General features: G+C 45.8%; 1 protein-coding gene across 1 annotated transcript; it reads left to right on the forward strand.

Moving 5' to 3' along the window:
- The first annotated feature begins 2,524 nt into the window (after positions 1-2,524).
- Positions 2,525-2,985, forward strand: SERTM1 (serine rich and transmembrane domain containing 1). Its single transcript, XM_056858667.1, has one exon. The coding sequence runs from the start codon at positions 2,614-2,616 to the stop codon at positions 2,935-2,937; it is 324 nt and encodes a 107-aa protein (XP_056714645.1). The 5' UTR covers positions 2,525-2,613; the 3' UTR covers positions 2,938-2,985.
- Positions 2,986-25,112: the final 22,127 nt, after the last annotated feature.

Here is a 25,112-nt window from a genome sequence, read left to right on the forward strand (position 1 = left end):
AGCTCTCAATGTGTTTTTGGATCCTCAAAAGTATCTGTCCAGGAAAGGGTTTGATATGGAGTGGGACCACAACACCAACGATGGTGGGGGGGTGACCTCCCTTGTGCCATTTCACCAACTGAACTCTCCCCAAAAGGCACTGGGCTGCTTTTTACCTCATTAAGGGAAAAGACAAGCACAAAATAGACACCTGCTTTCCCCCCATGTATTTGTGTGCAAAGTGCCATCAAGTCACAGCCAATTTATGGCGACCCCAAGGCGAGTGAGAAGCAGACATGGTTTGCTATTGCTTTCCTCTGCAGAGTCTTTTTGGGCACTCTTCCAACTACCGATCCTGCTTAGCTTCCAAGATCTGAAGAGATAGGGCTATACCATGCCACCTTCCCTCCCTTTTTTTCCATACGGGGCCAAAAAGCTGTGGGGGCAATTTTGATTGGGAAACAGCACAGTGGAAAGTTAACCCCCTTACCCATATTGGGGCCAACTAATGCTACATTTTGGTGCAACAAATATAATTTAGGAGTTCCAGTCACAGAACTCCAGAACCTAGGCTTACCAACCTCAAGATGGGGTCTACAGTTCTCCTGGAATTACAATTGATGTCCAAACTACCGAGATCAGTTCCCCTGGAGGACATGGCGGCTTCGAAGGTGTGACTCTATAGCTTACCATGGAAACTAGGAGAAATAGAAGTCCTAGAGTGACATCACATCTCCATATTGCTCCCTCTCCACCCCAAACTCTGCCTTTCCCAGGTACTGCCCACAAATCTCCAGAAATTTCTCAAGCTGGAGTTGGCAAGCCTACCAGCGCCACATGTGAGAACAGAAGCAGGCAGGTGAAAATCTGACAGGCACTGAACAAGCCAAATGGCTTCCCACAGTGAAATATTGCTTAGACCAAAGAGTGACTGCAGGCCAATATTTTGTAGCTTGAGGCAGCAAGGTGATGGCACAAGGCAGGATTCTTAACACAAGATTTTATTCTTCTCTCCCTGTTCTGTTGGAAGTGGAAGACTGTGCAATGTCCTTTGTAGAGAGTGAAGCACACTGGTGCTTCAGCGGGGGCAGCATAGCTAGCAATGCTAGATGGGTCACTTCCTGTATTCTTCCCTTAGTTGGCTCTGCTGCTGTCCCTTTTTTGCTGCTCTCTTCCTTCTCCTCTCTCTAACCATTAACCAGGGTGGCCAGCTTCCAGGCTGGTCTCGGAGATCTGGAATTATAACTGACCTCTAGACTACAGAGATCAGTTTGGCTGGAAAAATGGCTGCTTGGTGGGTGGACTCAATGGCATCACATCCTTCTCTGAGCTCCCTCCCCTCCCCAAGCTCTGCCCTCTCCAGGCTCAACCCCTGAATCTCCAGGAATTTACCCACCCAGAGCTGGCAACCCTAGATCTAACAATTATCCCATATTGTCCAGCCCCTCAGTTAAGATTCTCTTTTTATGACCCTAGAATTACCAGGCAGGAGGCAACTGGTGGGAGGCTTGGAGGCAGGGACGTAAAGGAGGGGTAACATAGATAAGGTTGCCAACTCTGGGTTGGGAAATTCCTGGAGATTTGGGGGTGGAACCTGGGACTTGAGGAGGGGAGGGTATAAAGTCCGCCTTCCAAAGCAGCTATTTTCTCTAGGGGAACTGATCTCTAGTCTGTAGTCTAGAGTTCACTTGTAATTCCAGGAGATCTCCAGGCCCCACCTGGAGGGTTTTTTGGTATTAGTACCTCACATTTGGAATGCCATTCCCCTTGAGGCTTGTCTGGTGCCTGCTTTAGGCACCAGACCAAAACATTTTTCTTTCCCCAGCCTTTTAAAGCAGTTTTACAGTCTGCTCCTTGCCTGAAGGTTGTTCCATGAATATCATTTTATACTGTTCTGTTTGTGTTCTGTGCTTTTATACCCTGGCTTGTTTTCCTTGGCTTGGCTTATTTTTTCATTAACTCTTTTATTTATTCATGTATTTATTATCAACTTGTTTATTTATTATCAACTTCATTCATTTTATTGTTTGTTTTATTAAGAAGAAGAATAGTTGGTTTTTATATGCCGACTTTCTCTGCCACTTAAGGGAGACTCAAACCAGCATACAATCACCTTCCCTTCCCCTCCCCACAACAGACACCCTGTGAGGCAGGTGGGACTGAGTGTGACTTGCCCAAGGTCACCCGGCTGGCTTTGGGTGCAGGAGTGGGGAAACAAATCCAGTTCACCAGATTAGCCTCCGCTGCTCATGTGGAGGAGTGGGGGATCAAACCCGGTTCTCCAGATCAGAGTCCACCGCTCTTAACCACTACACCACGCTGGCTCGCTTACTTTTATTGGTGGCTAGCTTACTTTTATTGGTGTGATTGTTTTATTGACTCGTTTTATTGCTTTGGTTGCTTTTGTGAGCTGCCTTGAGCAGGTCTGGACAGGCAGTGTACAATAAATAAAATCTTTCCCTGTTTTTTTTCCTTACAGCACCAAAAGAAATTCCACCTGAGGTTAATCCTGACTGAAGAACAGAAGGATAACAGTCACCACAAGGTGACTCAGTATGCCAACAGCTTTATGGAAACTCACCTTTGCGCACTAGGTCTCTTTCATTGATTTATACACGCACGAAGTCAACAAACATGTCAGAACTCAACCCTACCTCTGGACTATTAGCAGATATGGAAAATGGGACTTTTCTGGAATTGTATCCCACATCATTCTCGACATCTATGGATTCATCTTCGGGACGTATGTCTAATGTCTATGTCTATGTCTCAATATTCCTCAGCCTCTTGGCCTTTCTCCTGTTGCTATTAATCATTGCTCTTCAGAGGCTGAAGAACATCATCTCTTCCAGCTCTTCCTTTCCAGAATATAACAGCGATGCTGGAAGTTCCTTCACTAACTTAGAAGTTTGTAGCATTTCTTCCCAGCGGTCTGCTTTTTCAAATCTGTCTTCATGAAAATGCAAAGGGATACGTTGGAGGATGGAATAGCTTCCTCCGACTTTGGGGTGGAAGTATATGCATGCAGTGCTCGCCTCGAAAGACTTAGTCATAAAAGAGGTGACTTTTCACGCTCGCTTTTATTTCCCTTTCTGTTTTTAGTCTCCTTTCGCACTCTCTGTTTATGAATGATGCTTTTCAGCTCTGAGCACAGAAACTGACTTCCAGTCATAGTTTCCTGTCTGTAATAATGTTGCAGCTTTGCAGAGGTTTTCCAGCCCACTCGTGAAGATGAGGCAGGTATTTAAGACTAATCCATGGAAATATCCCGCTTACCTGGATTTGTCACTTGCATTACAGTGTTGGCTTGTGGACTCAGACAGCATAAGGATTTTTAATCCAACCTCCCCCCCGCCCCAATACCGCCAAATATATGTAATATGGAAGAGACTCCTTGGCTAATTGAAAGCTATTTGCCCGGACATTAACATTCTTACTGTGCCATAGTTACAGAATTTTAAGAAGACAAAGCTAACATAAACTTTAGTTTAAATTATGTTGATGAGCGTCTCTTGTATATTTTCCTGTGTACTCTTTAACTGACTCATATTGTTTGACGTGTTTATTTTGACCGAACAACTGCAATAAATGTGCACGCTAGTTCATTTCAAACTGATTATGCTTGGCAAACTTGGTTTCCCTTCCCGAAATAGGTAGTTCTACATGATGTTCTAAATAGTGGTGTTTGTCTCTGAATTAGAAGTACTTTTCTAAGGCAGCTGAAAATTAAAATTAAATTATGAACAACATTCTTAAAAAAAAAAAACCCAAGCCATTAAACTAGCAATTTGACATAAGCAACATAAAAGACCTCAGACCAGACCTCTAAAAAAGGAACAATAAAAAACCCTAATTAAAAGCTTGTGTAAACCTGGCACCCAAAAGAGAGTAAAATAGACTCCAGGCCAGCCTCAAGGGGAAAGGTATTCCAAAGCTGGGATGCCAGCACAAATCATGCCCTGTCTCTAGTTCCCACCCGCTTAGGGGTCCAGTGAGGAAAGGACATCCCCCACCCCTGTTGCCCACTGCCACTCAGAGAAGAAGAAAAGTTGGTTTTTATATGCCAACTGTCTCTACCACTTAAGGAAGAAACGAACCAGCTAACAATCACCTTCCCCTCCCCACAACAGACACTTTGTCAGGTAGATGGGACTGAGAGAGTGTGACTAGCCCAAGGTCACCCAGCTGGCTTCATATGTAGGGGTGGGGAAACCAACCCAGTTCAACAGGTTAGCCTCCCCTCCACCGCTCATGTGGAGGAGTGGGGAATCAAACCCGGTTCTCCAGATCAGAGTCTACCACTCCAAACAATCGCTCTTAACCACTACACCATTCTGGCTCTCAGTGGGAGGGGGGAAAACTGTGATGCCAGCTGCAGTGTCACATCACTTCTAGTAAAAACAATGTATTTGGCATAGGAATTGTTGGAAACTCTATAGTAAACTCGGGGTTTTTAAATTGGAAGTGACATGATGCAACTCTGCAGCCAGTTTCATGGACCCTCCCCCACCATGTGCTTGCCCACAGCCCTCCAGATGCGTGTCAGGCACTACCTGACAAACCTATACCCACATCACCCTGAAGGAAGAGGCACAGAGATCAGGGCTTGAGAAGCAAGTCTTAACTGGTAGGCTAGATAGTTCAGGAGGAAGTGGTCCTTCAGGTACCCTTTGGAAGTAGCTTGATCAGATTTTTATAGTGATGATGAGACACAATTTCATCTCTGCACTATAGAGCTATGCAAGGCAGTTTTTAAATCAAATCCAATTGTAAAACCTGTTTAGCCTACCTCTACAGGTCTGAGTTTTAAGGAGATAAAGTTTCCTCCTGCTGCTTTTAATAGTGCTAATAAAGGGTTAGATCCCTCTGAAAGTTATTGCTGATGGAAGGCTTTTCATTAGAATGAGATCTTACCTACTCCTTCCTCTACAGCCCCAAATGCCCCCTGCAGTGCTCTTGTGGAACAGGGGATCCCAGGAATATCTTGAGGAAGGAATCAGTGAAAAAACACCTTCCTTCTATCAGCAGAAATCCTATGCAGGACCCAACCCAAACAGCATTCCAGCTAGAAATATGTTGTGTAGTATTATTTCTGTTAAGTGTTTTTAATACACACATTTTTAAATATATCCAGAAGAAATGCTCATAAATGGACCATGTGGAAAGATTATCGAGAATTTAGAATCAGAGGTGGACCCAAAGCATTTATCCAGTTCAAATCACCATACGCCCCCCCCCAAATACCAAGTGACATCATTCAGATTACGCTTTAGTTTGCCTAAAGCAGAGAAACCCCTCTCCAGGATGGCCTAGCCTGATCTCATTGATCTTGGAAGCTAAGTAGGGTTGGCCTTTGCTAGTATGTGAATGGGAGACTACTATTCAGGCAGTGGAAAACCACCTCTGTTCATCTCTTGCTTTGAAAACCCTAAGGGGTTGCTGCGACTTGATGGCACTTTTCACCACCAAAGCAGACAACAGGCTGTCCCAGAGGTTTCTGCAGAGCAGATAGCTTCAGAGGAATTGCAAGGGCAAATTTATCATCACTTTGGACCAAGCCAAAGATGTTCCACATCTCCCCGCCATGCAATAGCTAAAGGTAATAGCAAAATTCCTTTCTTGATCAAGAACAGGCAATAGGGTTACTGGCCACCAGTGGAGGGTGGGGCAGTAGTGTTGCCAGAGCCAGGTTGGAAACTTCTGAAGATTTGGGGATGGAGCCTGGGGAGGACAGGGACCTCAGTGGGTTACAATCCCATAGAGTCCACCCTCCAAAGCATCCATTTTCTCCCGGGGAAGTGATCTCTGTAGTCTGGAGATGAGCTGTAATCCTGGGGGATCCCAGCTCCCACCTGGAGGCTGGCATCACTTTGCTTTTACAACTGTGCACGGAGGGTCATTGGTGCTTCTGTAAGTATCAAATACACAATCTTACTCATTTAGGAAGAGAGAAGGGTACTGCAGATCTGTTTCTACAGAATGCCACTAAAAGGGCCTCCCTCTTTTCCGCCAATCTTGAAATATGTTGTTAGCCATGCTATTGTTTTTAAACAGATTGGTGGAGTAGTTGCTGAGGCTGTCCTGAAAATTATATTGCTAGAAATCCCTGTTTTCACTGTGCTATAACCATAGTGGATGGGTTTACTGACTCCACCTTGGGAAATTTCTGGAGTTTGGGGGACGGAGCCTGGTGATGGCCGTGTTTGAGGAGGGGAGGTAACGCATCAGGAATGTGAAGCCCTAGAATAATCAAGGAGCTGGGTAAAGATAAAACACTGGATGGAAATAATTTTTTAAAAAGTAACTGTCAGGGTCTGAGCAGAAGGTTCAGATACATAAACTCCATCTGCTATTTGGGGAAAGAGAAAATGTTGGACAACGGTTGCAGTTTAAGGCATTTATAAGAGACAGCATACAAACAATTACAGCCATCTGGACACGAGGCAACAGGAAAGGCCTGCATATGGTTTTATATATCTACTAACACTAGAAGGATTCAGCTTTCAGTGTGAACTAGGAAGTGCTGTTTTCCCATCCCTTACCAATAAGGGAAGAAAGCCCAATCCTGAATGTTGTTGCAGATGTACAAAGGTGACTTGGTACAGACTGAGGCCACCATTACAGGCTTCTGAAGCACTTTTTGTGTGAACTGGCCCAGCTTAGATGCTCATTTATACAATACTATGGAAGGCAATGTAAACAGAACCTGTAGGATGCCGTTCAACAACCGTGTTATTGGTAAGGTAACTGCAGCTGTCACAATAGCGTTTGTCACATTGTCTTATGATGAGATATGGTTTTTTTCCATCTCCTAAGAGCTAAAGGTGTCAAAAGAAAAGATATTCCGCCTTCTCTCCAACCTGGATCTGGCAATTCTACCACCCATCCCCTGCTGGTGGCCAAGGAGGACTTGGCAACCCTAAAATCCATGTATCAGTGCCACACCAAAACTAAACAGGTGAACTGATCTCTATCAGCTGGAGATCAGTGGTAATAGCGGGAGATCTCCAGCTAGTACCTGGAGGATGGCAATCCTATTGTTAGTATTGGATGGAAGATCCAACATGGAAGGCAGAGGAGGCACAAAGCAACCCCCATTTGCTTATCTCTTGCCTTGAAAACCACACGAGGGGTTGCCATTAGTCAGCTGCAATTTGATGGCACTTAATTATTATTTAAAGGGACATGATATTTTATTCCGTGCCAGTTCTTCCAAACCTAATGGTTGGGGTGGGGGGGGAGACGACCCTACTGCAAATTGCTTCAGTTCACCCACACCATTCTGTGGAAAAAAGCAAATGAAACCATGTCAGTGGTTTCTATAAAATATCTGCATCCATAATCCGATGGCAAAATTCTGCATAATGTCTACCTTGGGGCTGAAGTGGTGACAGAATCATTAAGTAATCACTTCAAATGCATTTTTGCTTAGTGCAGGTGAAAGTCCATGAATAAAGACAGGATATCAGCATAAGTATGCAGAGAGGATTCCCCACCTTTCTGCCCTCTCAGTGCTATTCTCTTTTCCTGAAATGATGTTGTCCTGATGCCCATAAGTGGCAAATGAACCAGATTAAAACATATGGCTTAAACCAAAGTCCCCAGAGCCTATTAATCTGCGTAAATTTCATAGTATTGTGATCCTTTGCCTTAAAACCTTAGGGACCAAAGAATCCTTGTAATAGACAAGATCATGGAATAATAGAGTTGGAAGGGACCACCAGGGTCATCTAGTCCAACCCCCTGCCCAATGTAGGAAATTCACAACTACCTCCCCCACACACACCCAGTGACCCCTACTCCATGCCCAGAAGATGGCCAAGATGCCCTCCCTCTCATGAACTGCCTGTTAATAGAATCAGCATTGCTGACAGATGGCCACCTAGTCTCTACCTCCAGGGGAAGAGCAAAAGCCAGTTGTAAAACTTCTAGTTTTCCTAACTATGCCTAATGTTCTCTTCCAAGTAAATCCTATGGGGATGGAGGTATAGTAGGATTGCCAATTCCAGGTTGGGAAATTCCTGGGTATTTAGGGGTGGAACTTGAGGAGGACAGCCTTTGGATAGGGGAGGGACCTCGGTGGTTTATAATGCCATAAAGTCCACTCTCCAAAGCAGTCATTTTCTCCAGGGATACTGATCTCTAAAAAATCTGCACATGTTGTAATTCCAGGAGATCTCCAGGCCCCACCTAGACGATGGCAACCCTAAGGGAGCAAATGCAACCCCTCGCTCACACTGGTGGACAGGAAAGGTTAGGACAAATTACCTTGTTCAAAATTCTACTTGTACTCAAATATTGGACTCATGAAGCCCGACTCTGTTGTGGGGTTGAGGAGTGGGGTTCGCTAAAAGGTTTTTGGGTTGCTCCAGAAGCTCTTCTGCAGACAATTGGGTGTTGGTAGAAAGTGCCGTCAAGTCACAGCTGACTTATGGCAAACCCATAGGGCTTTCAATGCAAGAGAGGTTTGGAGGTGGTTTGCAATTGCTGGCCTCTGAGTGGGCTGAGAGAGTTCTGAGAGAACTGTGACTGGCCCAAGGTCACCCAGCAGGCTTCACGTGGAGGAGTGGGGAATAGAACCTGGTTCTCCCGATTAGAGACAATTGTACAGACCTGCACATCAAAAGCAGCAAACTTTATCGAATTTATTTCCCAGCCCAATGCATGCACAACTTAACTTTTTAATGAAGTCACATCTCTTTTGTTCTTTTCTCTCTGGGGATAGCTTTTCTGCTGAGTAATTTAGCCATTGAGCCCACAGAGCTATAAACCTCTTCAGTTTTATTCTGTAATACTGACCTCCATGCATTCTATTCACAACACCTACTTCACTAAGATGAAATTGCTTTGAAGCCTTATTTTCTTCTTCCCATTAGAAGTTCTGCTGTTCCATATTCTGTTGAGGCCTTTGATATGGTAATGATGTTGGGATGAGGGATCTCCTGCTATGTTTTAGATGTGGTAAAATTCATAACTTTTTTTTTTTTGCTTTCTGTTGTACACTAAAGGCACCTGGACGTGTTTCAGAACAATGTCTCAGGAAAATGAGCATTTACAGCTGTAACCTCATGACATTTAACTAATGAATTGCACAATGAATTGAGTCCAACAATATGGCCATTTCAGTACACACAGACATTCTTCTTGGATGGATTTGTTCCAGGAGACAAGACTTCTTTCGGCAGATTCTAAGGCTTGGCTCACACACACCTAAGCAGTTCCTCATACGTTAATCCCCTTCTTAAGATTCCCGCCTCCTAAAGCTGCTTTTAATTTATTTATTTTTAAGTTAGGTCTCAGTTATATGCAACTGTGTATGTTGGTCCTCAGCCAAATGTGTGAACTGTGTCAGGTGAAATGTTTTGTCTCTGCGATGTTACTGGGTGATATGAAAACGGTTAGATCAGCAGTGACTCATTCACACATGTGAGAGTGAGCAAGAAAGGAAGATTTGTGAACCAACCCAAAGAGGTCTTTGGCAGAGCTGTGGGTGCTGCTGGGCCTGGGACCAACTTATTCAGAAGCAGTATTCTTTAGAGCTGATTGGGCTAGTACCCCTTTGGAAATCCTCTATCCTTGAACAAATATTGAAAGTTCAATGTTATTGCCCGCATACATTCCGCTATGTGGAATTTCCCCAGTAAAATGTCAGGCTGAACTCTTCTTTTATTCATAGAGAGATATTTGCATAAACGTTTAATTCAAAAAGGAACCCCCCGCCAAAGTTGGTCCCCTGGTATCGGAGAATTATATCCCCCCAGTGTTCACAAAGGCAGAAGCAAGCTGGGCTAAGATGCCTCTTTCTTTTACTTGAAAAACTGAGAGAGAGAGCATTGAAATTTGGGATATTGGGGTTTGCCTGGTCTTTTTTCAGAAGAGGTGCCTTGAAAAACAAACAACCAAGGTTTTGAGGATAATGCCCAAGGGTGAGTCATGTTAATCTATAGTAACAAAATAAATTAGGAGCCCAGTGGCACTTTAAAGACTAACAAAATTTATTCCAGCATAAGCTTTTCAGAGTCATAGCTAACTCCATAAGAAGCATGAAGGGCTCTGTCATTAGGCAGATATATTCATACTCAAATCCGCAGGCAACACCAACATGACAGTGGGGAGACGTGACAAAGAGGGGCTAGTGGAAAACAGTGTCAAGGGCACCTTAAATACTAACAAAGTTCATTTTAGCATACGTGTTTGTGAGTCAGCTCGCTTCTTCAGATGCATATGAATGTTTGTCCATCCACACTGTGGGTTAGATTCCTTATGTATGGGGGTTAGGGAAAAGTCTGGGCCAAATTTACACAGCCTCCATCATTCTGAATTCCACAAGCCATATCTGAAGGCCTAGGGAGACTGCTTCCACTTCCATTTCTTTGACAGAACCCAGGCCTTCCAACCTGCCAGGGATCCTCTCAAGAATTTAGAAAGTGACTTCAGGCAACGTCAGTGTAGATAGGATATAGCACTTGTCTTACTGCACAGGGTCTCTTTTACTCAGTTCTGCTAGGGTTGCCAGCTCCAGCTCGAGAAACTCCTGGAGATTTGGAGAGGGGGGTACCTATGGAGAGCAGAGTCTGGGAAGGAGCAGGGAGCTCAGTGGGGATGTAATGCCATAGGGTGCTCCCTCTAAAGCAGCTATTTTCTCCAGGGGAGCTGATCTCTGTTGTCTGGAGATCAGTTGTAAGTAGGGCTGCCAACTTCAGGTGGCATCTGGAGATCTGCTATTACAATTGAACTCCAATCAACCAAGTTCAGTTCCCCTGGATAAAATGGCTGCTTTGGCAGGTGGACTCTATGGCATCATACCCTACTGAGGTCTCTCCCCTTCCCAAACCCCACCCTCTTGAGGTTCCACCCCCTCAAATCCTTACATAGTTCCCAACCCAGAGCTGGCAACCCTAGTTGTAATTGCAGGAGATCCTCAGGTACATATATGCACGTAAGTGTGCTTAGGACTATAGCTTTGAGAAACACAAATAAGTTCTGGTGTTTTGGGCCTCTTGCCCCTAAAAATTGAGCTTTCTGTGAATTTAAGCTTTTAAAGCATCCAGTCCAGCCTGATGTTGATAACAGCTTAGGGTCCTGCTTAGGGCCAGGTCCCTCTTTGCCACCGGCCGGAGGTTTTGGGGCAGAGCCTGAGGAGGGCGGGGTTTGAGGAGGGGGGGACTTTAATGCCAGAGAGTCCAATGGCCAAAGCGGCCACTTTCTCCAGGTGAACTGATCTCTATTGGCTGGAGATCAGTTGTAATAGCAGGAGATCTCTAGCTACTACCTGGAGGTTGGCAACCCTATAACTGCTGCATCAGAGGCCCAGACTTTGTTGGGATGGGTTGATTGTCGAGGCAAACTAGGCAGCCACTCAAGGGTGCAACAATTCAAAGAGTGCTGGAAGAGCTGAGAATTTTTCAAGTACAGCCACTCCTGCTGTAACTCCCTTGATTGGTAGGGTTGCCAGAACCTCCAGGTGGTGGCTGGAGATCTCCGATTATTACAACTGACCTCCAGGTGACAGAGATCAGTCCCCCTGGAGAATATGGTCGCTGTGGCAATTAAACTCTATGGCAGTGATGGCGAACCTTTTAGAGACCGAGTGCCCAAACTGCAACCCAAAACCCACTTATTTATCGCCGAGTGCCAATGCGGCAATTTAACCTGAATACCACCCCCAGAGGGGGCCCAGAGGGGGAGGCTAGGGTTGCCAAGTTCCTCTTTGCCATGAGTGGGAGGTTTTTGGGGTGGCGCCTGAGGAGGGCGGGGTTTGGGGAAGGACTTCAGTGCCATAGAGTCCAATTGCCAAAGTGGCAATTTTTTCCAGGGGAACTGATCTCTATTGGTTGGAGATCACTTGTAATAGCAGGAGATCTCCAGCTAGTACCTGGAGATTGGCAACTAGTTCCTTAGTGTTTTCTCTCTACATACCAAGACAAATGGAAAGGTGTTTGGAGGATGGCTTGTGGGCCCTTCAAAGGTGGAACAGGACTGCATGCCCCTCTGCCTGCACAGACCCAGAGGGCGCCGGAGAAGCCACTGGAGGGAAAGAAGGAAGGAAGGAAGGAAGGAAAGAAGGGAAGAGAGGGAGAAAGGGAAGGGAGGGAAGGGAGGGAAAGAAAGGGAAGGGAGGGAAAGAAAGGGAAGGGAGGGAAAGAAAGAAAGAAAGAAAGAAAAGAAAGAAAGAAAGAAAGAAAGAAAGAAAGAAAGAAAGAAAGAAAGAAAGAAAGAAAGAAAGAAAGAAAGAAAGAAAGAAAGAAAGAAAGAAAGAAAGAAATGGAGCTAGGGAGAGAAAGAAAAGTAGGGAAAGAAAAGGACGGAGGGAGACAGAGAAAGAAAGAGGCCATTTATGCATGGGAGGTTTTGCCTTGGATTTGCCACTTTCCAGATGCACATTTTCCCCATCCGGATTCTCAAAACTCTGCATGGGGACTTACTGATGAGTTTTGAGAATTTGGATGGGGAAAATGTGCATCTACAGAGCAGCAAATCCAAGGCAAAACCACCCATGCTTGAGTGGCCAGAGACAGAAAAGCCTTCCTGCTTTCTCTCTCTCTCTCTCTCTCTCTCACACACACACACACACGGCCCCCGCCTCCTCCCTCAGCAGAGAAGTGGGGGGTGCTCACACAGAACAGCCCGCTGCGTACGGGGCGCCGGGAGACCCTTCCCTACCCGCGGAGGCTCGGTGTCCTGCCCCGCTCCTACACACCCATGGAGGGTTGAGGCAGGTCCTGGGTGAGGGAGAAGGAGCTGGGAGAGGAAGGGTGAAGGGGCAGGAGAGGCAGAGCAGCCCAAGGAAGGCCAACAATGCGGCGGTGTGGTTCAGGCCCACCAGCCAGCTGGGCGGAGCGCAGGAAGGCATGCAAGGGGAGAAGGGGGGAAAGGGGGGAATGGGCAAGGGCCCAGAAGCCTTCCCCAATCAGGCACCAGCTGCGAAGGGGGACAAGAAGGGAAAAAGAAAAAAAATCCTGCCCCGCTGACAGCTGCCCCCACCCAGCCGGGCCGGCCGCCAGCGAGGGAGGGAGGGGAGGGAGGCGCCCCAGAGCCTCCGCCTGACTTGCCGCCCTGTGGCTCACCAGCCCTGCCGCTGCGCCCTTTGCCTATGGACGGGGCTGGGTCCCGCCGCCTCCCACGTGCCAGGGGCGAGCAGCAGGAGGAGGAGGATCCCCCGCCCGGCTGGGCCTCGCCGCCACCGCCTCCACCCACCCCTTTCAGAGTGGAGCTCCGGCGGAAAAGAGGCCCGTCTGGCAAGGAGGGAGGGAGCCCAGCCTAGCTCAGCGCCCCTCTCTGCCTGCCTGGCTTGCCCAGGCCCCTAAGCCCCCCACCTGGAGGGGTTCTCCCACCCGGCCTGCCTGCCTGCCCCAAGGGGGGGATGTGGCGGTGGGGCGCGGCGGCAGCGGCAGGCTTGTGAGAGGCGAGCGGGGTGGGGCAGAGGGCGCCTCCTTCGCACTCACCGGCCAGCCATGCCCCTCCGCCCACTCAGGCCCAGAGGGCGCCGGAGAAGCTGCCGGCCATGCCGAGTGCAGGCGCTTGCCTTCTGTTCCCCGTTCTCCCACCCTCCTGGCTGGCCACGCACGCTCCAGCGGCGGCTTCTGTGGGAGAGTCTGGGGGCCACCGCCAATGATGTCGGAGGTTCCCCACCCCTGGGCTACAGCCTCCCCCATCCGGGGCGGGGCAGAGCCGAAAAGGCTAGCGGCTTGGAGGAACTGCGCTTGCCGGCAGAGAGGGCTATGCGTGCCGGAAGTGGCACGCGTGCCATAGGTTCGCCAACACGGCTCTATGGCATTGAAGTCCCTCCTCTCTCCAAACCCTGTCCTCCTCAGGCTCCACCCCCAAAATCTCCAGGTATTTCCCAACCCAGAGCTGGCAACCCTATTGACTGGCCATACAGGAGGTACACAGAGCAAAATGACTCGAAGGGGCAGTAGGAGAGAATGCAGGACACTCCCATTGCTGGCCTTTTCCCAGTCGGGAAGCAAGCAAGCCCAGTCAGGACACTCCCATTGCAGGCCTTTTCCCAGTCAGGAAGCAAGCAAGCTGTGATTCTCAGCCTTGCTTAGAGACCAAGCAGGGTCCAAGGATGCTTCACTTGAGCAGGAGCTTACTATTTCTTTATTTAGATATTTATACCCTGCTTTTCTCCCCTTCAGGGACACAAAACAATTTACAACCTTGTTCTTCCTGTCACCTTCATGTTTATCCTCACAACAACCACCCTGTGAGGCCGAGAGAGTGTGACTGGTCCATAGTCAAACAGCAAGCTTCTGTGGCAGAGTGGGGATTCGAACCTGGGTTTCCTAGTCCAACACTCCGCCGTCCACTCCATCATGCTGATTTTTTGTTCCCTCCCAAATCTAGTGGGATGCTAGCGTCAGCAGCAGCTGGTGCCTCCGACTAAGTAACGAAAGCATTAAACCAAAGTTTTCCTAGCTGTACTTCACCAGCCAAAATGGGCTCCGGTCCTATTTGTAATCTATCACTCCTTCTTAATCAGTGTTGATTCTGCCTCAACTGTGACATTTGCGGAGAATTCCAGATCAAATCCTGGAGGGATAAAGGCAGTTGAACGTAACACTTTTGCTAATGAAGTACTTTACTCACTGATGGTGTCTGGAAAAAAGAATCCTCCAGGGACGGGTATTTCATTGGCTCCGAAGCACTTTCCCGCCTGATGAAAGTATGAGAAGCCATCGTAGGCGAGTGAGCAGAATGTGAAAGTGGATGATTTTAATTTGCTGTGGCATTACGCAAAATCTCTGCAGAATCACATTCAAAGTACTTGTGCCCAAAGGGGGAAAAAAAATCAGTAGATAGCATATCATTGCCTGATGTAATATTCATAGGATCAGCCTCATTTGATGGCAGTTACATTTTAAGGGGCAAGGTTTGGGTTCACTTATGCGGTCTTTGTGAAGTACCATTTGACTGACACACAGAGATGCCTAATTAAATAATACCTGTCTCGAATGTAGTACAAAGAATGGTCAGTGGCAGCTTGCAGGCCAAATCTGATTCTGGAAGCAATTTTTTTCAGCTCCCAGAGACCCGACAGAATTTTAATCAAGGTATGGAAAAAAGTTTGCTCACAGTTTTCCTCATAAGAAAAATTAAAAAAAATGTTTCTCAAACTGTAAGAAAAAAGATAATCCATTATTTAATGTTATATCTCTCTTTTTGATTTTGTATGACACAAATGACACAGAGCCAGCGTGGTGTGGTGGTTAAGAGCGATGGACGCTAATCGGGAGAACCAGGTTTGATTCCCTACTCCTCCACATCAGGCCTGCTGGGTGACCTTGGGCCAGTCACAGTTCTCTCAGAACTCTCTCAGCTCACGTGGAGGCAGGCAATGGCAAACCACCTCTGACCGTCCCTTGTCTTGAAAACCCTACAGGGTTGCCATAAGCCGGCTGTAACTTGACAGTACTTTACACACACACATGACACATATGAGAATATGCATATTGCTTGCCAACCATTCTGGTGAAGTGACGCAGGTAGTAGTGGAAATTTATTCATTTATTTAAAGCATATATTAGCCACCTTTCTACCTTACAGGAACGCATAGCAGCGTACAATGGAAACAGCAACAAAACACAAGTGTCCATGCCATCATTTGAACCCCGAGGTACCTGAAAAGGAAGCAGAAGGCTCTCCCAGCTAGGGTTACCAACTTCCAGGTGCAGTCTGGAGTTCTCCTGGAATTACAACTGCTCTCCAGACTACAGAGATCAGTTCCCCTGGAGGAAATGCCAGCTTCAGAGGGTGTATGGCATCACATCCCTGCTGGGCTCCCTCCCCTCCCCAATTTTTGCCTTCCCCAGGCTCTTCCCTAAAACCTGCCTCTATTTTTGTAAATTGTATGCTTTGATAAGTCAGAGGCAGCATGAGGTATGTACTGCGTTCATCCAGGATCCTACCTCCATCTTATAGGAAATATATCATCACGCAATATACAATTAACTTGTCAAATGAGCTGCTGACCACAAATGTTGATGATACTTAAAAAGGTCTCATCTATGGTTGCCAACCTGCAGGTACTAGCTGGAGATCTCCTGCTATTACAACTGATCTCCAGCTGATAGAGATCAGTTCACCTGGAGAAAATGGCAGCTTTGGCAATTGGACTCTACGGCATTGAAGAATTGGGGAGCCATTTTGGTGGAGTAGTTAGAGTGTTGTACTAAGATCTTCCTCTGTCATGGAAGCTTGCTAGGTGACCTTGGATTAATCACATGCTCTCAGCCTAACCTGAAGAAGCCCTGTGGCGCAGAGTGGTAAGCTGCAGTACGGCAGTCCAAGCTCTGCTCATGACCTGAGTTTGATCCCAACAGAAGTTGGTTTCAGGTAGCCGGCTCAAGATTGACTCAGCCTTCCATCCTTCCGAGGTTGGTAAAATGAGTACCCAGCTTGCTGGGGGTAAAGAGAAGATGACTGGGGAAGGCACTGGCAAACCACCCCGCAAACAAAGTCTGCCTAGAAAACGTCGGGATGTGACGTCACCCCATGGGTCAGGAATGACCCGGTGCTTGCACAGGGGACCTTTACCTTTACCTCAGCCTAACCTACCTCACAGGATTGTTGTGTGAGGATAAAATGGAGGAGAGAAGAATGATCCCCATTGGGGAGAAAGGCAAGGAATAAATGAAGCAAATTACAACAATCTTGAGAGATAGGTTGAGAAATAGTGACAGGCCCAGGTTCACCCTGTGATCTTCATGTCTCAATAAAGACTCAAACGCAGATCTCCAGGGTGAATACTCAAAATTCTGTCTCTTTGGCCCTGATGCTACTGCTATTGTATTCAATTACTGGTCTGTACCAAATCACACATGAACCAAAGAACACATGTCAGATCTCGGAAGCTAAGCAGGGTTGGCCACATTAGTATTTGGATGGGAGACCACCAAGGAATTCCAGGGTTGCTAAGCAGTGGAAGGCACCTCTGTTACTTTCTTGCCTTGAAAACCCTACAGGGTTGCCATAAGTTAGCTCCAACTTGACAGCATTTTACACCCCCTTCAAATAAAGTCAGCCTAACCTGGATGGTCCAAGCCAGCCTGATCTCATCAGATCTTGGAAGCAAAGCGGGGTTGGCCCTGGTTAGCACCTGAATGGGAGACCACCAAGGAAGACTAGCGAGAGGCAACAGCAAACCACCTCGGTTTATCTCTTGCCTCAAAAACCCTATGTGGTTGCCATAAGTGGGCTGTGACTTGACAGCACCTTACATGCACATCTAATATCCATACCTTGGCAAAGAATATTTCTCCTTGCTGGCTGCAATACAGAGCAATAAAAGTGTAACTGCTGAACAGAGAAGATGAAAAGCACAGCACCTTTGTGTCTTTAGAGCCGAAAGGCATTTCCTTTACTTTCAGAGATGAAATTCAAAGTGCATCTGACAATTCATCACATCAAACCTACTGTGGAATATTATGTGAAGTGTATAAAGTCAGAGGAATGTCAGACATCACTATTGAAACCTGCTATTGACTCCTTAATTATAAAATGACAGCTATTATCCATGGCAGCATCAACCAATCAATTCCTTCCAGGGCACGTTTGTCAAGAAACAGCACTAAAAATAGCAGAACATTGGCAATTTCTTCAGCTTGCCAGTTAACTCGACATGAATTAATGAGGCAAAATGTAATGAATGAGTAGAATTAATCTGTGCGGTGAATTGTCAGATACTGGTTCAAACTAATACTTCTTCAGCAAGACTTAATATCACTCCTGAGTATTTCTCATGAATGAATTTCTTTGTTCTTTACAACAAACTTTTTAATGAAAATAGACATTGACGGTATTTCATTCTAATTTTGCCTCTTGCAGCTTAATGCCTTCACTTCTGGCCCTAGTCATATTCTCTGTTTTTCCTATGGCCGCCTTTAAGGTGTCAGAGCATAGCTCACTGATTGACAAAGCTATTGATAATACCAGAATTGGGAACATGTCTTGTCTAGCAATTTCACAACACTCTGAAAACTGAGATTTTTGTTATCTCTTTTTCAAAATGGGAAGTTCAAGGGGATCCCAAAATGCTTCTCCCAAAGCAGCTAGGAATCTGTGCAGATGCTGAAGGGGTTGGGTTTGAGCTGAATCATTGTCCTGCAAAAAGTATCAAAGGTAATGTGCTAATCATTGTCCTGTAAGTATCAAGACAATGTGCTAATGAGGGTGTGGTATGTTAATATGGAACCATTGTATCCTGAAGTGATCTGTAAATGTGTGAAATCCAAAGCTAATCTGCATGGCTATTGTGGACTGTAGTCTTTGTTAGTCTGGAGGTTTTCAGGACAGGAAGCCAAGCCTTATTCATTCTTAAACTCTCTTCTTTTCTGTTAAAGTTGTGCTGATGTTTATGGATTTCAATGGTTTCTCTGTGCAATCTGACAAAATAGTTGGTAGAATTGTCCAGTCTTTCAGTGTCTTGGAATAAGACCCTGTGTCCATGTTCAGCACATTGATACTTTTTGCAGGACAATGATTCAGCTCAAACCCTACCCCTTTCTGACTATATATTACTCTTCCTACACACTTGACACTGAGAGACACTGTCCTTCAGTGTTACTCCTCTGAAGATGCCTGCCACAGCTGCTGGCGAAACGTAAGGAAAGAAAAAACCAAGACCACGGTCACACAGCCCGGATAACCTACAAGAACCAAAATAACAATAATATAGTCTACTCTTTATTGCTCTTTTCATAAACAATTTCCCCCTTTCTGACTTAAGTTATGTTGCTATGATGGTTCTCTCAAGCTGCAATCCCATGGACATTTTACTGAGAGTGAGCTCCATTCAATAATATAGGACTTGCTTCTGAATAAACCTGCTTAGGACTGATCCCTCACTTACTTTAAAGCAAAGGGAAAGTCCCATGGACAAAAAGCAAACGCTTACAGTTTTCATTTCCAGTTAGGGTTGCCAACCTCCAGGTACTGAAGTGCCTATAAACTTCATTTATAGGAAAATATATATTCTTTTCTATGTATGTACACTCACACGCTTATAAGGTGCTAGGCTCAGCTATAAGGGCTAGCATCAGACACAGATATATGCTTATGTACACATATGTAAAGGCAAATGCCCCATGTATAAGGGGTAAAGTATTAATGTTTAGTTCAGATTCACCAGTGTGTGATCACTTAGTTAGCATAAACTGGCAGCCATTTCTATAAGGTGCCAGTGAGCTCATCTTCACTAGCCTGGTATGGCTAACCGCCCTAACGAGGCCTAAGCAAGTGATTTAAGACACCAGCCGTGTCAGATAAGAATGTTAAGTTTCATTTCTTCATTAGCAGATCATGTAGCCATCCATGTAAATGCCTCAAGACCACGCTAATAGGGTATGCTAATCATCCTGTATACTATTCTAGTGTGTATTGGTCCTTATGTTATACGTAACCCTAATACCTGCCCTCTATTCTAAGTCTATAAAAGATGTTGGCTTTCTTTGTTCTCTATGTGAATTGTCCTGCGCCTCATTAAGGGCAATTTGCATCCGCTTCTGTTTATTGGTCCAATAAAAGAATCGTTTATTCTGCTAACCTCTCCTGAATTGCTTTATTGGGACAATTGAAGGTAATCCAGGCATATCAGTACTAGCTGGTGATCTCCTGCTGTTACAACTGATCTCCAGCCAATAGAGATAAGTTCACCTGGAGAGAATGGCCACTTTGGCAATTGGACTCTATGGCATTGAAGTCCCTCCCCCTCTCCCGCCCTTCTCAGGCTCTGCCCCAAAAACCTCCACCGATGGTGAAGAAGGACCTGGCAACCCTATTTCCAGCAGAGTGTAGAATATCCAAAAACATGGAGTAAAATGAACTGTAACAACCTATCAGAGAACATGATGTAGCTATTTGTTATTATAGATTGCAGTCGTCTGGTAGGGACTATGATTGGGAAAGTTCATTGATTCTAACGGGCTTTTGCTTAGCCTGTGAGACAGATGGGGTGGGAGGAATCATATTCTCGGTTTTAGTGAAATTGTTCCAGCAAAGGGGGGGGGGAGAGACTCTGAAATGTATTATTGTGTTGAAATACCAGTTTTCCATTTGGAGCCAAAATGAACAGATGGAAGCAATTTTAGTAACTATTGTATATTTGTAACGTGTGCTTCAACAAACCCAGAATGCTACAAATGAGTTTATTCCTCCTTTCCTCCCTCCCGCACTTTTAATTGTATAGAGTATTTATGATCTTCAAAAGGACAGGTGCCCTTGGTTGGGACTGGGCCATCTAATTCTGAATTCACATGAAACTCCGAACTGCAATAGCACTGGAGTGCTAGTTCCAGGGCAGAAGGGCATTGACTATGTCACAGCTGTTCATTAGCTGAAATGCAGATTATAAGTGGGAACCAGATCTATACAAGGAAAAGTTACTTACTGGAATTGTTTTCTGTGGATTCAGTCAAGTGATGCAAGGGCATATGTGTTAATAGCAGCTGTTATCAAGTGGGGGTTGTCACTGCTAGGGTTGCCAGGCCACTCTTTGCCACCGGTGGGAGGTTTTTGGGGCGGAGCCTGAGGAGGGCGGGATTAGGGGAGAGGAGGGACTTCAATGCCATAGAGTCCAATTGTCTAAGCAGCCATTTTCTCAGCTGAAGATCAGTTGTAATAGCAGGAGATCTCCAGCCGCCACCTGGAAGTTGGCAACCCTAGTCACTGCCATTTTCACTTTTAAACATACAAAGCTGGCCCATACCAAGTCATGTGACCTTTGGTCCATTTAGTTTAGTTTCCTCTAATCAGACTGACAGATGTTTTCGAGGGTCTCAGGCAGGCAGTTCCATCATTTGCTGCATAAGAACATAAGAGAAGCCATGCTGGATCAGACCGAGGCCCATCAAGTCCAGCAGTCTGTTCACACATGGTCCAACCAGGTGCCTCTAGGAAGCCCCCAAACATGACAACTGCAGCAGCACTATCTTGTCTGTGTTTCAAAGCACCTAATATATTTGCCATGCTTCTCTGATCCTGGAGATACTGAGATACTTTAAATTATCGATGCTAAGGAATGACTCTCTTATATGTCATGTTTCCCCCAATGGGGACCTAAAACAATGGACGACATCATTCTCCCCTCCTCCTCCATTTTATTCTCACATCAGTGCTGTGAGGCAGTTTAGGATGAGATAATATGACTGGTCCTGGTTAACAGAAGGCTTCTATGGCAGAGTGTGGATTTCAACCTGAGTCTCCCACATACTAGCCTGACAATCTATCCTCTAGTGTTGCCAGCCTCCAGGTTGGGCCTGGAGATCTCCTGAAATTATGATTTCCAGGCTACAGAGATCAGTTCCCCTGGAGAAAATGGTTGCTTTGGAGGTGAACTGAATGGCATTATACTTCACTGAGGGTATTTCTCAATCTGGACTTGACAACCATATTTCTACACTGCACTGGCTCTCATTCACTGTACCTCTGAACCATGGCCACCCATGGTGGCTGGAGATCTCCCTCTATTACAACTGATCTCCAGGTGATAGAGATCACTTAACCTGGAGAAAATGGCCACATTGGCAATTGGACTCTATGGTATTGAAATCCCTCCCTTCTCCAAACCCCACTCTCCCTAGGCTCCACCCCCAAAATCTCCAGGAATTTCCCATACTTGAGCTCACAACCCTACTTTATGTACAAATAGGCCATTTATGCATGGGAGGTTTTGCCTTGGGTTTACCACTCTCTAGATGCACATTTTCCCCATCTGAATTCTCAAAACTCTGCATGGGATTTATTTTTTAGTTTTGAGAATTTGGATGGGGGAAATGTGCATCTAGAGAGCAGCAAATCCAAGGCAAAACCTCCCATGCATACACGGCCATATATTTTTCTCATAAATATGTATTTGTGTTAAGGCTGCTGTTATCTAGGTTGGGAACTTCCCAGAGATTTAGGGGTAGAACCAGAGGAGGGCAGAGTTTGGGGTGGAGGCAGAGTTCAGCAGGGATGTGATGCTGCAGAGTCCATTTCCTCCAGGGGAATTGACCTCTATGGCCTGGAGATTAGTTAGAATTCCAGGAGCGCTCCAGGGCCCACCAGACGTTTGGTGACCCTAATTTACATTGAACACATTGTGCAGAATTTTTTTTTTTTGCAGCACTCTGATTGCAGAAAACAAATGGAAAGTGAGTGCTGTCAAATTAATCCAAGCACGCTTTAATAGAGGTATGGAGAATATTTGAAGGTGCCGTCTGACATTTCAAAGGCTATGGTTTGAGGGGGCTCTTCTTAATTTACTGAGCCAGAAGGATATCTACTGCCAGTCTTTATGGTTCTCAGCTGGAGACAGTTTGCCAAGAAGCTTTAATTACCTGGCACAGCAGCCGAGACACGGGCCTGGATCACTTCTACAATTGTTGGCTTCTGGGCTGGAAGAATCTTTCTCCTGCAGTTGCTATTTCTCATTTGGGAGAATTTTTTTTCTCTTGCATGAGACAGCCAAGTGGTAGCTTAATTAGAGAGACCAAGCATGATCTCTCTAGTATTCATGAAGGGCTTCCAAATACTGAAATTATTCTGATCAGTTGTTGTTTTCCATACAGATTTAAGATTCTATTAAACACAGGCATCACTGGGATGGATTATGATCAAGGGTAGATATGTTTTTTTCCAAAATAGGAGACTACATTGTGTTGATGTGTAATCCGGCTGAATGTTTATTTTTATGCATGTTATGGTGAATTTTAAGCAGGAAAGAGCAGACAAAACCCAGGTGCCTGGGGCGAAAGAACAGAGATCTATATGAATATCAAATAAACCAAAATGAGGTTCTTCTTGCACTATATTGGGATTGGAGACATGAAATGCCAAAATGAAAAGCATTGCCCGATATTGTGCTGTTACAAGAGACCAGCTAAGCAGACAATAAAGGAAGGCATTTTGAAATGGATGCATTCTGCAAAAGGCAGTAGAAAATTGCGAGCCAGGGGTGTGGAACTTGGGCACAGTGGGAAGTTTTTCATGAAAACAAAGGAAACGGTAGCAGTGCACAGAAATTGTGCACCGCACTTTCATTCCCACTGACCTTGGTTAAGGCAAAAGTCTGCTCCTGTTCTGCCCCCCCAAAATTAGATCTGTCCTGGACCTCCTGCTGCATGGCTGTGGGTTTAATATCTAAATATGCCAGCTTGGAGGGCTTTAAGAGGGGAGTGGACATATTCATGGAGGAGAGGGTATTCATGGCTATTAGTTAGAATGGATACTAGTCATGCTGCATACCTATTCTCTCTAGTATCAGAGGAGCATGCCTATTATTTTGGGTGTGGTGGAACACAGGCAGGATGGTGCTGCTGCACTTGTCTTGTTTGTGGCTTCCTAGAGGCACCTGGTTGGCCACTGTGTGAGCAGACTGCTGGACTCGATGGGCCTTGGTCTGATCCAGCAGGGCTGTTCTTATGTTCTTAAGAGGCACTCCTCTGAGGCAGAGAGCAGCAGGTGGCAGGTTTTTGGCACCATCTGAAGGGCAGCAAATTATCACAAATGCTTATTTTTTACCTCGGCCTTTTATGCATGGTCTGGTTCCGCTAGATCTGCTACTCTCTAACTGCATAGTATTTGCAGTCAAATTCTCAAAATACTTTGCCCCGAAGAAATTCCAGGAGTACCTTGTGGTCAATTATGTATTCCCGGCGAAAATATGGAGCTTCTGAACCATGCATGAGTTCCTCCCTCCTGAAAATGCTGTCTACCACTAGGCAGGGCAGGGAGCAGTAATGTAGCTGGAAGTGCAGAGAGGCTGTGGCATCAGTGACTAGCAGCTGGGCATGCTGATGAACTGTGCCATTAAGAAGCAAAGCATGGCAGCATGGCTATGGTCTAGGGTTGCCAACCTCCAGGTAGTAGCTGGTGATCTCCTGCTATTACAACTGATCTCCAGCTGATAGAGATCAGTTCACCTGGAGAAAATGGCCGCTTTGGTAATTGGACTCTATGGCTATGAAGTCCCTCCTCTCCCCAAACCCCGTCCTCCTCAGGCTCCGCCCCAAAAATCTCCAGGTATTTCCCAACCTGCAGCTGGCAACCCTTTGGTCTCCTGCGGACTAGGGATGCATTGGACTAAGTGGGGTGTAAAGCAGAGGCAGAAGTCCCTGCAGGGCTGGAGCCTTGGCCCTGGAGCCACTTGGCCTGGTCCTGGCCAGGGTTTTAGCAGAGGTTCCTCCATGCAGGTTGGTGTAAAGGAGGGAACTGGCCCTCATCAGAGACCCTTGGTGTCATGGCTGCAGGAGGAAGGTCAGGGAGCAGGAAGATGGCTAGATGGTTGGATGGAGTCCACAGCCAATAACCTCACCCCCAGGGCAGAGGCTTGCTTTTCTCCCCAGAGAGGCTGTGGCATCAGTGACTGGCAGCTGGGCATGCTGATGAGTTGTGCCATTAAGGGGCAAAAGAACCCCAGATATTCAAAGCAGAAAGGCAGCATTTGAAGGCTTCTGCTTGCCCAAGAGAGTGGGATTCAGCAAGACCATTGTAATCAATTCTGCTTAGAACTGGGCTGTAGTGACATTCCGGTATTATGTTGCATTTCCTCACATCTTCCACCTATCTTTCAAAGCAGTGTTGTAAAAACCTAAATAACGTTCTTGATGTGTGCCTGCATTTTTTAATGGCGCAAAAAAACTTATAAAGTAATTTGCATTTAGATGGCTTTCTGTTTAAAAAAAGAACCCTGAGGATATATATATATTGTAACCTTGTTTTACACTGAAAACCTTTATGCTACACCTAGCGGACAAAAGCACAGAAAAGCCCTTTGTGTAATTAAAAAAAAAATACTGTACTAAGAGGGAAAGATAATGTTTCTTTGGTAGCTACATTTTAAAAGCAAATCCCAGAGAGTTCATTTTGTTAAGTCTATTGCAGCAAAAACAAACATAAGTCTTGTAACACCTTAAAGATTAATGCACTTCTATTCCTGTATAAAGTTTCGCAGAGTAGATCCCCAAGGAAGTGAGCACTAGTCCACAAAAGTTTATGCTGAAATTCAAATATGTTAGTCTGTAAGGTAGGTACCATAAGACTACTGTTTGTTTTAAAAGCAAATGTCATGGGCAAGGAATGTGCTCCTCATGTGCCTGTGAAGCTGCCTTTTACCCAGTCAGACGACTCGCCGACAGCTTAGGACTGTCTTA

This window comes from Euleptes europaea, chromosome 12 (assembly GCF_029931775.1).
Source record: "Euleptes europaea isolate rEulEur1 chromosome 12, rEulEur1.hap1, whole genome shotgun sequence".
NCBI lineage: Eukaryota > Metazoa > Chordata > Lepidosauria > Squamata > Sphaerodactylidae > Euleptes > Euleptes europaea.